This window comes from Onychostruthus taczanowskii, unplaced genomic scaffold, assembly GCF_017590055.1.
Source record: "Onychostruthus taczanowskii isolate IOZ18803 unplaced genomic scaffold, ASM1759005v1 scaffold91, whole genome shotgun sequence".
Taxonomy (NCBI): domain Eukaryota; kingdom Metazoa; phylum Chordata; class Aves; order Passeriformes; family Passeridae; genus Onychostruthus; species Onychostruthus taczanowskii.
The window spans coordinates 2,503,365-2,517,220 of record NW_024507105.1 but is presented as its reverse complement, the minus strand read 5'-3'; the positions used below and the strand labels follow the sequence as shown (position 1 = coordinate 2,517,220).

At 47.0% G+C, this 13,856-nt stretch overlaps 1 protein-coding gene across 1 annotated transcript; it reads left to right on the top strand.

The window, feature by feature from the left end:
* The first annotated feature begins 532 nt into the window (after positions 1 to 532).
* Positions 533 to 13,221, top strand: ETV4 (ETS variant transcription factor 4). The gene is made up of 11 exons (XM_041426464.1): positions 533 to 783; positions 862 to 958; positions 1,073 to 1,120; positions 4,437 to 4,490; positions 4,951 to 5,065; positions 5,586 to 5,732; positions 6,690 to 6,922; positions 8,996 to 9,064; positions 9,438 to 9,610; positions 11,309 to 11,410; positions 12,983 to 13,221. The coding sequence occupies exons 1-11, from the start codon at positions 739 to 741 to the stop codon at positions 13,196 to 13,198; spliced, it is 1,299 nt and encodes a 432-aa protein (XP_041282398.1). The 5' UTR covers positions 533 to 738; the 3' UTR covers positions 13,199 to 13,221.
* Positions 13,222 to 13,856: the final 635 nt, after the last annotated feature.

Here is a 13,856-nt window from a genome sequence, read left to right as displayed (position 1 = left end):
AAAACGACCCCAGAGAGGGTTTGGAAATGACCCCAGAGGGTTTGAAAATTACCTGGAAGAATGCTTGAAAATAACCTCGGAGGGTTTGAAAATGACCTCGGAGAGGGTTTGAAAGCGAGCGCGGTGTCCTGAGGAGGGGCAGGGCTGTGCCACGCCGGGTGGGACACACGGACACGGCGGGGCCCGCCTGGAGCCGCTCATGAATGAACTCCGGCAGAATTTTATTTTTTTATGAATGGGCGCTCGGCTGTGAATGAACAGCGCAGCTCTGCCACGCGATTGGTCCGCCAGGGTGGAAGCCACGCCCCACCCATCAATGGGTGACGGCCGAGGGAGCGCTGATTGGCGGGAGTGCCCCGGCTCGCGGCTTCATTCACAAATTCGATCAAACAAAGGAGTGGGCGAGCCGGGCCGTGAGCGAGGGGCCAATGGGCGGCCGGGCCCGGGGCCTCGGAGCGGGCTCGGGGCGGCGCCGCCGCGGGCTCGGCGTGGGCCGGGGCCGCCGGTGCTGAGAGCCGGCTCCGGACGGGACCCGACCCGAGCGGGGCTCCTGTCCCGGGGCTCGTCCCGGCCGGGGCTGGCGGGCTCGCTCCCGCCTCGCGTTCCAAGTTTCGGCAGCTGCTCCGCCTCTCCCGGGTCGCGGTGCTGCCGCTGCTGCGGATCCCGGCCGCTGGCGACCACCCCGGCCCGGTTCGGCCCGGTTCCCCTCGGCCGGTACCCGCCAGATGCCCGAGGAGGATGAAGGGGTACCCGGACCAGCAGGTGCCGTTCACTTTCCCGCAGGTGAGTGGCGGCTCCGGGGGGAGCTCCGGGCCGGCCCCGCTCCGCCCGGGGCTCCGCTCTGAGCCGCTCCTCTCGCAGCCGCCCCCGGGCCCGGCGCTGCCCGCGGGCCGAGCCGTGCTGGGCGCTGGCAGGACTACCGGGGAGCCGCCCGTGCCGCCGGAGCAGGACTCGGAAGGTGAGGGGGACCCGGGGGTGGCCGGGCAGGGACCGGGAGCGGGAGCGGGGCCGGCGCCTCCCCCGCTCCGCGCCCGGAGCATCCCGCAAGCAGCAGCGGCTCCTCTCCCCGCAGAGCTCTTCCAGGACCTGCGGCAGCTCCAGGAGACCTGGCTGACTGAAGGTAGGTTCTTCCCTTCTTCTTAAACTTCTGGAATAGTATGGCACCATTGTGCCGGGCATTTGTTCATGAATGGGGCTTGGCTCCTGGCCCGCTTTCCTGGGTACAATTTTCGCTCCAGGCTGTTTGTAACTGGTTCGATTTTATGCTAATTTGCCACTTATCTTTGTAGGTTGCCAGAACGTTGATATTTTCTTAAACAACAAAGTAGTCTTTTAATTTGTGGAACAAAACGCTTCTATTCTTTCCTTTTTTTTTTTTTTTTTTTTTTTTTTTTTTTTTTTTTTTCTTTTTCTATTTTTTAAATGTAATACTCCGTGGGGACCTTCCTGGAATTTACATACTTTTCAGTTTGGTGTCTTAATTGTTTTGACTTTGAAGTTCAAGGAAAACTTCGAATGCCAGGGAGTCACATTAATTCCAAGTGAAACTAATTCTGAACATGGTGATTTTGCTCCAATTCCAGATGATTCATTTTCAGAAAATTCCAAACACATCCTCAAGTACAGATTCTTAATAAATACAGAAGCACTTATTGTATCTGGTACTTAAAAATATTTAACAATAATGATGTAAAAATATGCGTGGCATTTTTAGCAGGGTTATTTCCTCTCATTTTACCACAAGTGAGAGACAATCTTGTCAAACAATTATTTTTCTAAGCCTTCAAAAATGTATTTGCCGACTAAGTAGGCTTATTAAAGAGAAAAATCAGAAGTTTTCTGTTCATTCCAGAGTGAACTGAGATGAGTTGATCAGGCAGTGCTCAGGAGTGTGAGGATTGTGAGGATGCAGCAGGAATCACCTGGAGGCTGTTTCAGTATTGAAATATCAATGTAACTTTTATCAGAACAGGAAAATAGGTATTAATTGCTGGTCATGTAATTGACCTGAGCTTGATTTCTTTTAAATCTTACAAGGACTCCAGTTGCCAATAAGTTTGCCTCAAAACTGATTTTTGGGAGAGTTTCAATTTTGGATTTTCCCATGACTGATAATTTTTTAGCTCACCAATTAAGGAATTTCCATTATTTCCATATTATTATTTCCATATATTTCCAATATATTTGCCAGTAGCAGAGGGTTTGTAGGATGAGTTTGGAAGTCACTCACAGCCCTGGAGGTGCTCTGCATCCAGCCAGGATTGATAAATGACAATGCAAACCTCACTGCATGTTTTTGGAACATTTCAAATTTAAAATTCCTTTTAATTATCATTTTGCATAGCTCCTAGCATCTAATCAGAGTCCACATGAAATCCATGAGAAATTCAGGATGAGTTTTAATAATGTATTTTATTATTTTGTTCTGTATATCAGGGAACTGGTTTCTGCCATTGTTTTCCCCATCTCCAGACTTGTAACAAGAAAAAATACCCTCTGAAGCAAACTATTGCTTTTTTCTGTTCACCAGGATGTCAAAATATTTTCCTGAATGGTGAAAATATTTTTTGTTAATGTCCTGTGTGTCAACATTTGTTCATGAGATGAAAGCATCAGAGCACTGAAGAGTACCTCCCTAAACAAAGCAGGAGAAAAAGAGAAAATATTAAATATGTTATTTATTCTTCTTCTTTATCACATGTAGGGTTTTTTTTAATTGTAATTTATTTACAATTTTTGGTGTTACTTTTTAAATAAAAGGGAAGAAAACCTAGGAAGGAAGCAAAATAGAAATAAGGCATCAGCCAAAAATGTTAATGAATTTAACCCATATCAATCTGTATAAATGTGTTTATGTGTGTTATGTATTGGTGTGATTTCAGTCATAGGTGTATCTCTGTTATCTTTTAAAAATATTTTTAGTAGTGTCAATTAACACTTGATTTCTCATTTTGAGAGTCAAAGAATTATTCTGCAGGAAAAAAAAAAGAAAAGAAAAAAACCACATGCTGAAAATAGCATGGCTCTTAAAAAAAACACATGCTGAAAAATCCTGGGTCTGGTTAGTAAAAATCCATTTTTCCTCTGCACTGTTTTTACCAGGATCTGCTGCACTTGGGGTGAACCTGGCAGTTGGTAACTGGATGGAATTAACTTCAAGCCAAATAATTTCTAGAAATGCATCAGCATTCAGAGAAACAAACAAAAACCAAATTTCCTTGGAGAAAAGCAGCACAGGCAGGTCCTGTGAAGGAGCACATTCATATATCAGGCAGAAAACTGAGGTTCCAGTGCTGCAGCTCTGGGAAGTTGTGGGGAAATGGGGGGGTCAGGGCTGCAGGGTGAGTGCCTGGAACAGGAGCAGAGCTGGGTTTAGATAACCTCATAAATTATCTCATAAAATTATCCCAATGATGTCCATTAATTATCCCAATGATGTCTCGCAGGCTTGGTTAAACACCTCCAGGGATGGTGACTGCACCACCTCCCTGGGCAGCCATTCCAGAACTTTATCACCTTTCTGTGAAAAACTTCTTCCTGATATCCAGCCTAAATTTCCCTTGGTGCAGCTTAAGAGTGAAATTGAAACTCTTCTCTTTAGGGTTCTAGCCTGGTATCTGTGGTCAGGCACCACTGCCAGCACCCAGCCTTGCCCCTCATTTCCCATCTGCTCTGTGGCTTTCAGTATTTCATTCTCTTGTGACATCACCTGTGATGCCATGGAGAGCCTCAAGGCTGACAAGTCCCAAGTCTGCTCATGATCCCCAGAATTTCTTCTATTCCCACGTTGCTTTTCAAAGATAATTCAGATAACGGGAAAAAAAAAACATCTAGAATATTCAAATTCCCCGTGTTTTATTGCTTACATTTGCAGTTTGTTGTCATCCAGGTTATTGGAAGGAACAGCAATTGCAGAGTGAAGGGTTTGGCCAGTTCCATTCTTATTCACTACCTAGCACAGTGTTACTCCCTCAGGTTTTTTTTGGCTAACTCAGGTTAATAGGCTTCCATCCTTTATGTCCCTCAATTTTGACTACATCACCTCTGTTTTAGAGCAGAGGGAGTGCAATCTGTTGTCCACTCTGCAATAACAAAAACTGCAGATTTGTCTGTTAGCAGCAGCAGCATTTCTGTCAGCAGCAGTGGCAGAGTTTATGAAATAACAACAATCTGCTGCAAGCTCTCCCTTCCCTGCAGTAAAAGGGATGTAAAAGTAATTGTTAGAAGTTATAAAATATGGGTAAGGCTTCTCCCAGGACTCACAAGTATTCATTAATCCCAAAGGGAAACTCTCCTTACTCACTAAAATCATCCCAGCAGAAAGCTCAGGCCTTTCCTGCAGAGATTTATTTCTGCCTTAGTGTTAATTATGCTAACCAAGTGCCAAAGCTAACTCCTCCCTGCCTCTTTTTCTCCCTCCCTCTCTCTCCTGACAGCTCAGGTTCCAGACAATGATGAGCAATTTGTGCCTGATTTCCATTCAGAAAACTGTAAGTACCACGGGGATGCTCACATCCCCTGGGGAAGGGCAAATCCAAATTCTGCAGCCTTTTCTCCCCTGCCCCAGGCAGTTGTCCCCATGTAAACTGAAATTAAACACTTTTACTGGTTGCTCTTGTTTCCCTCCTTTCTCAGAGCTTGGTCTCTGAGCCATACATTTGATTTTTTTGTCTTTTTGACCTAGAGCTGAGGAAAGGAATGGTCCCAGTTTCACTCTGGGTGAATCAGTGAGTCAGGTGTAATGTGAGAGCCTGTTCCAGCTGTCAGGGGCTGGAAAGAATTGGCTGCTCCTAACACATCCAGCTTCTTGAAAATCCCATGGAGTTCAGGGTAGATTTCATTCAGCAGAGATTTCATTCAGCAGAGATTCAGACCCCTGCATTTGGAATTGCCTGATGATCACAGCTCCCCACAAAAGTGTCAGTTTGATCTTTCCTTTCTCTCCTGCAGTGGCTTTTCACAGTCCTCCTGCTAAGATCAAAAAGGAGCCCCAGAGCCCCTCGGAGCTGTCCTGCAGCCACGAGCAGCCCCTCCAGCACAAGAGCGAGCAGTGCCTTTATGCCAGGTATGGCTCACACAGAGGGGCAGCAGCTGCTCTGGAATCCAGAGCTCTGCATTGGCTGTGTCTTGGTTTGAAAAGCCAGGTGTGTGCTAAGGAAGGCAGGAGCCTCCCCTGAAATGGAAAATGGAAAATGGAAAAATGGAAATGGAAAAATGGAAAAAACCCCTCCCTCTGAATTGTTGTAAATTTGAAATTAAGGGGCTCTAGGCAAAGATGTGGGAATAGGAAAAAAAAGTTTTTTTAATAAGGAAAAAAATAAAAATTCTCACTGGCCCATTAACAGAAGATAATTAATAACTAATGGCCCATGAACAGCAGAGATCTCCTGGAGGGAGGATTGGCTGTGGGAGAGATAAAGAAAAAACTGCCCGGTGAACAGCAGATACCTGCCCCACCTCTGACAGATGGAAATAACCACACACCCCCAGCTAAATCTTGCAGCCTAAGACAGAGATGTTCCAGGTGCTGCCACAAGTCCTTCCTGGAGAACTGAAGTGCTGCAATGTCTGTTTGGCTCTTCCAGTGCCTATGACCAGCCCAGAGAGTCCCCCAGCCCCGGAGTCCTGATCCAGCCCCCACTGCAGCAGTTCCCCAGACAGGACAGGAGCTTCCTGAGCCCTGCAGGGCCACCCCACCCCACATCCAGCTGTGGGTTCCTCAGTGAGAGCAGGTGAGTTACCTCACCTGAGGAGGGGACAGCCACTGGCAAGGATTGCCCTGCTGGGTGGTGGAAGAGGAAGGGCTGCAGCATCCCGGTGGAAGTGCCCTGTTTCCAGCCTCCTGTGGGACCCAGCTCTGCTGCCTGGGGTGTGAAATCCACACCCTTAACCCTGCCAGATCCTGGCAGTGCTGGGCTGTGGGGCAGCTGCCCTTGGGAACACCCTTCCCTGGGATGTCATCCTTCCCTGTGGCAGCCACAGTGAGCTCCTGCAGCTCCAGGAATGGGTTGAGGAGGTTTCTGTCCCTCAGCCAGCCCCATGCCAGGGCTGGAACCAGGGGGCCCAGGAAGCAGAAACCAGAGCTGAGCCCAGGGTGTTCTCTACAGGCTCAGGGGTGTCATTGGAGGAGGTTTCTGTCCCTCAGCCAGCCCCATGCCAGGGCTGGAACCAGGGGGCCCGGGAAGCAGAAACCAGGGCTGAGCCCATGGGATTCTCTACAGGCTCAGGGGTGTCGTTGTGTGAGGACAAGGGAAGAGATGAATCTGATTCCATAATTCTTAGAAATCTGATTTATTATATTATGATATTATGTTATATTAAAAATGCTGTACTAAAGCTATACTGAAAAGTATAGAGAAAGGAAAGCATCAGAAGGCTGGAAAGGAATGAATAATAAAAACCTGTGACTGCTCAGAGCCTCGAGACAGCTGGAGCATGATTGGTCATCAAGTAAAAACAACCCACATGGACCAATCAAAGATGCACCTGTTGGTAAACAACCTCCAGACCACATATTCCCCAGCCATCAAATAGTTATTTTTCACATTTATTTTCTGAGGCTTCTCAGGAGAAAAATCCTGGCAAAAGGATTTTCATAAAACATCACAGTGACACAGGGGAATCCCCCATTGTTTCTGGGGCTGCACAGTCTCAAGAAAGCAGCAGTCTCACGTGCTCTCCCTTCTTAGCTCTGCCTATCAGCCACCTCTGGAGATGTGCCATTCCTTCCCAGCCTCCCAGGAAGACCCTGCTGCCTACCAGTGCCAGCTGCCCAAGCCCTGCCTCCAGTACCCTCAGCAAGGCTTCAAGCAGGAGCAGCAGGACCCCCAGCACGAGCCAGCAGCCCGGGCAGGCAGCAGGCAGCAGTACCCAGCAGCTGTGCTGGTCAAGCAGGAGCAGCTGGATTACCTGTACGAGCCAGGTAGGCAGAAGTGACCCTTCCTGAGTGCATGGACATCTTCAGTGGGGTGAGCAGCTCCTTGGTGAGCGTGCAGCTGGATGAACTGCTGCTCTCTGAGCAGGTTTAAGAAAGGCTGTTTGTGTGTAAGTTTGAAACCTCAGCCATGCAGTGAGTCAAATCATCCACAGCCTTCATTTCCCTGGATACTTCACTCTCGAGGGTGAAGCAGAGCTCTGGAGCAGCACTGGCTCAGTCAGTAGCATGTTCTCTCTGGGTAGCTGGAGCTAAAGCAGTTCTGAGGTTCACTGCATCCAAAATAAGACTGGCACATTCACCTTGCTCTGAGAAAGACTTTGTGGTGCAGAGCTGAAATCTTGAGCAAGACGGGAGGTAGAAGGTGATGTTAAATCCACCCAAAGCAGATAAAAGCATCCCCACCCCAAGGGAGTAAGTAGCCAATATGACACTTAAAATTCATATTCATTCATATTCATTTCCCACACACCAGCAGGAACGAGGAAAAGGCTGTTCCCAGTTTCACAGGGAGATTTTGGTTTTGGGGGTATTTGTGAGCTGAAGGTTGCAGAGAGTAAGTGAGGTCAGCTTTGAAGAAATCATATGAAAACAGCAAACAGCTACAGAAGGGAAGGAATCAAATATGTTAGAACTTGTACAGAAAATCTGTCTTGGACCCTTGCAGCCCCTCTGAGCACTGGGAAAGGGGCTCTGGGTGGGCTCAGCTCAGTGCCAGGGTGCTCTTGGAGGATCTGCTGCTTCCCATGGAAACAAGGCTCAGAGAACAGAGGTGTCAGGGGATGACAAGAGAAAAAAGTCAGTGATGCCAAAAATAGCTCTCTAGATGCCAGATATCTCCACCAGGTGATCCTCTTATTTTTCCACAAGGGATAAATCTTATTTTTCTGGCAGATCTGTCCAAAACTCACTATCCTGAGATCACAATGCCCTCTTCCAGAGGGAATGATACTCCTGGCTTCCTGGTATTTTAATGGACATCTTGAATGGTTTCCTTTAGCAGAAATAAACATAAAAATAAAAAGCTCTTATGAGGGGATCACTGTGGTGATATTGGTATTACAATTTCACTGGGTCCTTCTGTTCAGGAAATGTGCAAGCCCAGAAGATGGGAATGTGCTTTTTGTGGGAGTAGTTTATGATTGTAATAACACCCAGGCTGTCAGCTCAGAATTCTCTTTCCTCAGCATCAGCAAAATATCTGCTGGCAGCCACGGCCAGACAGGTGTGAGAGGGAAATGTAGCACAAACCTTTGCAGAGCTCCCAGTTACAGCTTCTGCTTCAGCTGTGTGCAGTAAATAAATTCGATTCAGAAGACAAAAATTACAGTGCACAGAGAGCACTATACACTACACAGAGAATCAGGAAAAGATTTCCTGCTTGTTTTTAACAAAGGCTGGTTTTTCTTTTATATTTTCTAAACTGTTTGTGAGAATGTCCCCTCATGATGTGAAGAAGCCAGGGAGATTTGAGACATCTGAAATGTCATTTGTGAGACTCTGTAGAAACATTCAGATGCTACAGCTCTCCATTTACATCCTCACAGTGTCCCTGGAAAAATGTAATGCCTTCTTACCTGGGAAAGCAGCAGCAAAGTGTGTAGTTATCTTAAACTGAGAGGTTCAAATTGATTTTGAATATTGATTTATACATGATTTTGTATAAAAGTGATGTGGAAGTGATTGGCTGGCTATCCTGGCTACTCTGAAGGATGGTGCCACAAAATCTTACTGCTCTAATCCATGGCTGGAAGGATAATGCACATGAAGTTGTAGTTACAGTCTGACACTCACCCTTTAGGAGGGCTCCAAGAGGACCTTGGTTAGACAGCTGCACTCACCTATCCACCTGTGCTTTTTAAACAAATGAGTTTGTTAATTGTTCTGTAGATGTTCCTGACTGTCCTTCCATGTACATAAATGCTGAGAGTTACCCAAGCCTTTCAAACACAGAAGATCCATTAGGTAAGAGGTGCAGGGACTGTCTTTTCTCCCTGCACAGAACCACCCTCTGCTCCCACCCTGCCTGACTCTGACTGCTGATGTTGCTTTCTCTTTCAGGCTGCAGCTATGACAAGCAGATGAGGTCCTTTACTGATGATGTCTGTGTTGTTCCAGAGAAATTTGAAGGTTGGAGAAAGAATGGCTTGGAGTTTTGGTGTAAGATAGGGTTATTCGTCACCTCAGCCAGCCCCTTGGCTAGGGCCTACATAGTTCATTACTGTGTTCTGGCAGGTGTGTTGGTACCCAGCTTTTTGGTGTCCCATTTTTTGAGCTTTCTTAGCAGCAACCAGGCCTTCCAGCATAAGCAGCTTAATTGTGACTTATGTCAGAGCTGCTCTTGGAAGAGTTGCTTGTGAATTTGCCACTGTTTTATGTGAACTGAAATATTCCAGGTAAACATTTTGAAACTGTGAAATGTGCTGCTTTTTTTTTTCTTTTTTTTTCCCCCCAGTTGTTTTTGCACTGTTCTCCTTAGAGATGTCTTGTTTGTCCTTCTCAGCAGGAGACATCAAGCAGGAAGGTGGAGGGTACCGGGAAGGACCCCCCTACCAGAGACGGGGCTCGCTCCAGCTCTGGCAGTTCCTCGTGGCTCTCTTGGACAATCCCACCAATTCCCACTTCATTGCCTGGACTGGGAGAGGAATGGAGTTCAAGCTCATTGAGCCAGAGGAGGTGAAACCATTGGGGTTCTCTACAGGCTCAGGGGAATCACCCTTTGTTTCTGGGGCTGCAAATTCCCAAGTGGCTTTTTCTCTGCCCTAAGACCCTGCAGCAAGTCAAGGTTTTTAGAAGAGGTCAAAACACTTCTTAACCTGGTATTTGAGTGACACAAATACCAGGTTAAGAAAGGCTGCTTGTGTGTAAGTTTAGAAGCTCAGCTATGCAGTGTGTCAAATTATCCTTCATTTCCCTGGATACTCCACTCTCAAGCTTGCAGTGGCCTGTGCTGTCTTGTCATGCTCCATACTGAGGCTGGCATTGAGGTTTGGAGTTCTGAGCCCTACTGATCACAGAAGTTTTCATAAGATATGTCCTAGTCTGTCTTTATTTCAAAATTGCTTCCACTGAAGTGTAATTTCAAATGCTGCCATTTTCCAAAAAATCCAGTGATACTTGACAATATCTGGGGGAAGTGTCGATAATATCTGTTCATCTCTTGTTCCAGTTAGAGCTGCATTTAGCACTGTTCTTGCTACAAATGAAAATTTATGGGCACTTTCAGTGCAGATGAGTTGTCTTGGCAGGTTGACATCAGCTTAAAACAGACTTCTGAGTCTCATGGATAAAGCTGAAAATCATGTAGGAGTAGAAAGGCACAGGTCTCTCCAGTGTGCTCCCTCATGCTTGGTCTCCTGATAAACATGGAACCTTGAAAATTAAGTGTAACATAGGAAAAAGCGGCCCTTTAGCATCCTCAAACTTTCAGAGTGCTGGAGAGTGAGGAGCAGAGGTGACAGCAAATGAGTTCTGTAGTGGCCAGAATTTCTCTGTGATACAGAGTTCTTGAGTTCTCCTCATGTTTAAAAGCTGTTAAATTATTGATAAATCTATTATTGAAATGTTTGTATGTGTTATGGTACCATCAGTGAAAGGAGAACCAGCTGGATGATGTTATTTTCTCTTGGGCTGGTGTCTTGGTTTGAAAAGCCAGGTGTCTGCTAAGGAAGGCAGGAGCCTCCCTTGAAATTGAAAATGCAAACCCCCACCCTCTGAATTATAATTTTTAAATTAAGGGGCTCTCAGGCAAAGATATGGGAATAGGAATGACAGTTCTTTAATAGGAAAATTTAAAAATACAAATGCAATAGTACAAAAAAAAGAAAACAAACCACTGCCAGAGTCAGAGCAGGAGCTGAGCCCTGTGGGTCAGGGTGGTGGCACAGTCCCATCCCATGGGGGCTCAGCCCTCCTGCAGTGCCAGCTGTGCTTCTGCTGGAGCAGGGATCCTGCACAAGGCTGGAGTTTTCCTCTGGAGCTCCAGGGCTGCTGGAGATGGGCCTGCTCTTCTTCTGGGAATGCAGTGAAAAAAGGCTGTCTTTGGTGTTCCAAATCTCAGATTGTATCCAGGTAGGAATGCTGGGCTCCTGCCCTGGGCGGAGCATCTCCCAATAAGATGATGGAATTTTGTCAGCCATGCAGGGACACTCACTGGCCATGAACAGAAGATAATTAATAATTAATGGCCCAGGAAGAGAAGAGATCTCCTGGAGGGAGGATTGGGTGTGGAAGAGATAAAGAAAACTGCCCAGTGAACAGCAGATACCTGCCCCACCTCTGACACATGGCAACAGAATACACCCCCAGCTAAACCTTTCAAGCTGAGCCAGCTGGGCTCCCTGCCATTGCCACTTTGGTGATGTCTTTTTGCAGGTGGCCAGGCTGTGGGGGATCCAGAAGAACCGTCCAGCCATGAACTACGACAAGCTGAGCCGGTCTCTGCGCTACTATTACGAGAAAGGCATCATGCAGAAGGTCAGTTTGCAAAGCAGGAGGAAACTTTGTGCTTTAAGTGATGCTTCTCTTGTTTGAGACAAGAAGTCCTAGACAAAATGTCCTTGAGCTAGCTGTGGGAAATAGTAAACGTAAGAAGATTTTTAGAAAGCTGGGAAAGCTTTCTAAAAATGCTAGAAACAGGAAGAACAGAAAACTCGGAGCTAGCTGCAGCTGCAAAGTCAGAAAGTAGGAATAGTTACTATGGTAGAACAAGCAAGAACATTAAACAATAGCTTGAGTTTTAGGCTTGGCTAAGATACACCTTAAGACTACAGGAAAATATGCTTAGGAAGATAGTAGAAGGTTTTAAGCTGAATAATGGTATATTGTTATGGTGTATTGTTAATAGAAAGCAGAGCAGCAAGCACTGTGTGAAGCAGGTGTACATGTGCTTTTAGTGATTGGCTAGAACAATTAATTGTCTGTAAGCTTTAGCAGTGTGCTCTTGGCTAGAAAGTTTTTAAAATGTTCTGTAACAAAGAAATTTTTGGCTGCTGCTGGCTGTACGTGAGCTTTGCCATCTTCCTGTTGTCTCAGTCATGTAATGAGGCTGATGATGCAAATAAAGCTCAAGGAACATCCCCCAACAGTCCTGTTCATGAAAACAAACTCCAAACACATTAGCCAGGCATCCCAGGCTTGCTCTCCCCAAAATTTCTCTTTGCTGTAGTTCAGCAGAGAAGCTGTGAAGGAGCTGAATGTAAGCAAAGCATCAGAAATAAAACAAAGGGGGAATTAAGGTTTCTTTCTTTTTTCTGTATATTACTACAGCTTCAAGGAGATGGAATCAGTCCTTCCTCTGGTGAGGGAAAAGCTGCCTGGAACTTGGTCCTGTGTGGTAGGGAGGGTGTGTGGCACACCCAGGGCCCTGGAGAGATAACTGGGAGTGTGACTGAGTACAGACTGTTCAGGGACTGCTGCTGCTGCTGTTATCAGAGAGTGTCAGCTGGCAGCATCCCAGCTCCCAGGAGTGATATATTTTCTCCTCGAGTCAGGTCTTATAAGCTCTCAGAAAAACATATCACATCTGAGATAGCTCAGCTACTTCAAATGGCATAAAATCAGCAGGATGGCTTCTGTGGTAGTGTTGGAAACAGAAAAGTTTTAATAAAAGGCAAAATAACAAAGCTCTTTACAGACAAAGTCTGAGCTAGGGGCAAGAGGCTCTTGCTCCTGCTAAAACACCCCACAACAGTGATTAGTTCCTTTTGTTATCTTATTTTTCTAGTGAATTGCTTAGGCAGGACCTTTTGGCCTCTGTCCAGTTGGGAATCCTTAGGTCTGAAGTGAAGTCCCCAAGATCCTATGAAGTGTCTTTTTATCAAATTGAGGAGAGAAACTTGTGGGCTTTTTTCCTTTTTAAGGAAACAAAGGATAATTTGGTCACTCCATCAACATGGGACACAGGAGCTGTTCCAGGGGAGGTCAGAGCAGCAAGAGGAGATGACAAGGCGAATTTTACAGCTCTGACCCATCTCAGGGCAGGCAGAATGTCTTTGCAAGCCTTCCCTGGGCCTGCAGCTCTCACCTGGGCTCCTCTCATCCCTGCAGGTGGCTGGGGAGCGCTACGTGTACAAGTTTGTGTGTGAGCCTGAGGCTCTGTTCTCCATGGCCTTCCCCGAGCAGGCGCGGCCGGCGCTGAAGGCGGAGCTGGAGCTCAGCGAGGAGGACACGCTGCCCCTGTCCCACCTGGGTGACAACTGCTCCTACCTGCCAGACCTTGGCAGCTTCCCTGCACAGCTCTACAGCAAAGGCTACACCTACTAGCACTGCTGGGAGTGCAGAGATGGATGGTTGGTGCTCAGCGTTTGTTCAGGGCAGCACGAGCTCTGCAGCCCTGCTTTGGTCAGGACAAATGTTCAGGTGCACGAGTGGAAAATCACCTGGCAGCAGACAGGGCTCTGGTGTGCTTGTGATAAAGTTTCTCAGCTGTGCAGAGATCTCAGGTGATTGGTGCCTCCAGATGTATCAAACCTGTCACAATCCCCTCATTGCACAGGGAGGGGATGCTGTCCCACCAGGGCTTTTTTCATTCAGAAAAATGAGGAAAATGATGAGAATGCTACAATGCTGCTGCTGACTCTGCTCCTCCTGTACATGTCCTGAACCTCTGCATGACCTGCTTTCAGCTCTGACCAGAGGAACTCACTCTGAAAGGCCACTTAAGCCTTCTTCCCAGGATGGCTGCAGGACAATGGTCACAGAGCTTGTGCCTTCTTTGAGGAATACTCATTGTCTTGTACGTGCATGCTCCTGCCTTGTCACCTCCTTGCTCATGCCAGGAGCTTCTGGCATTCTGAGCAGAGTAGGTGGAGGCCTTGGCCAGGATTAGAGCAGTCCTGCAGTCCATGGCCCAAAGGCATTTAGGGGAACCACAGAAGAGCTTGATTGCAATGGTTTGGGGCACAGCTCAAAGCCAATGCCT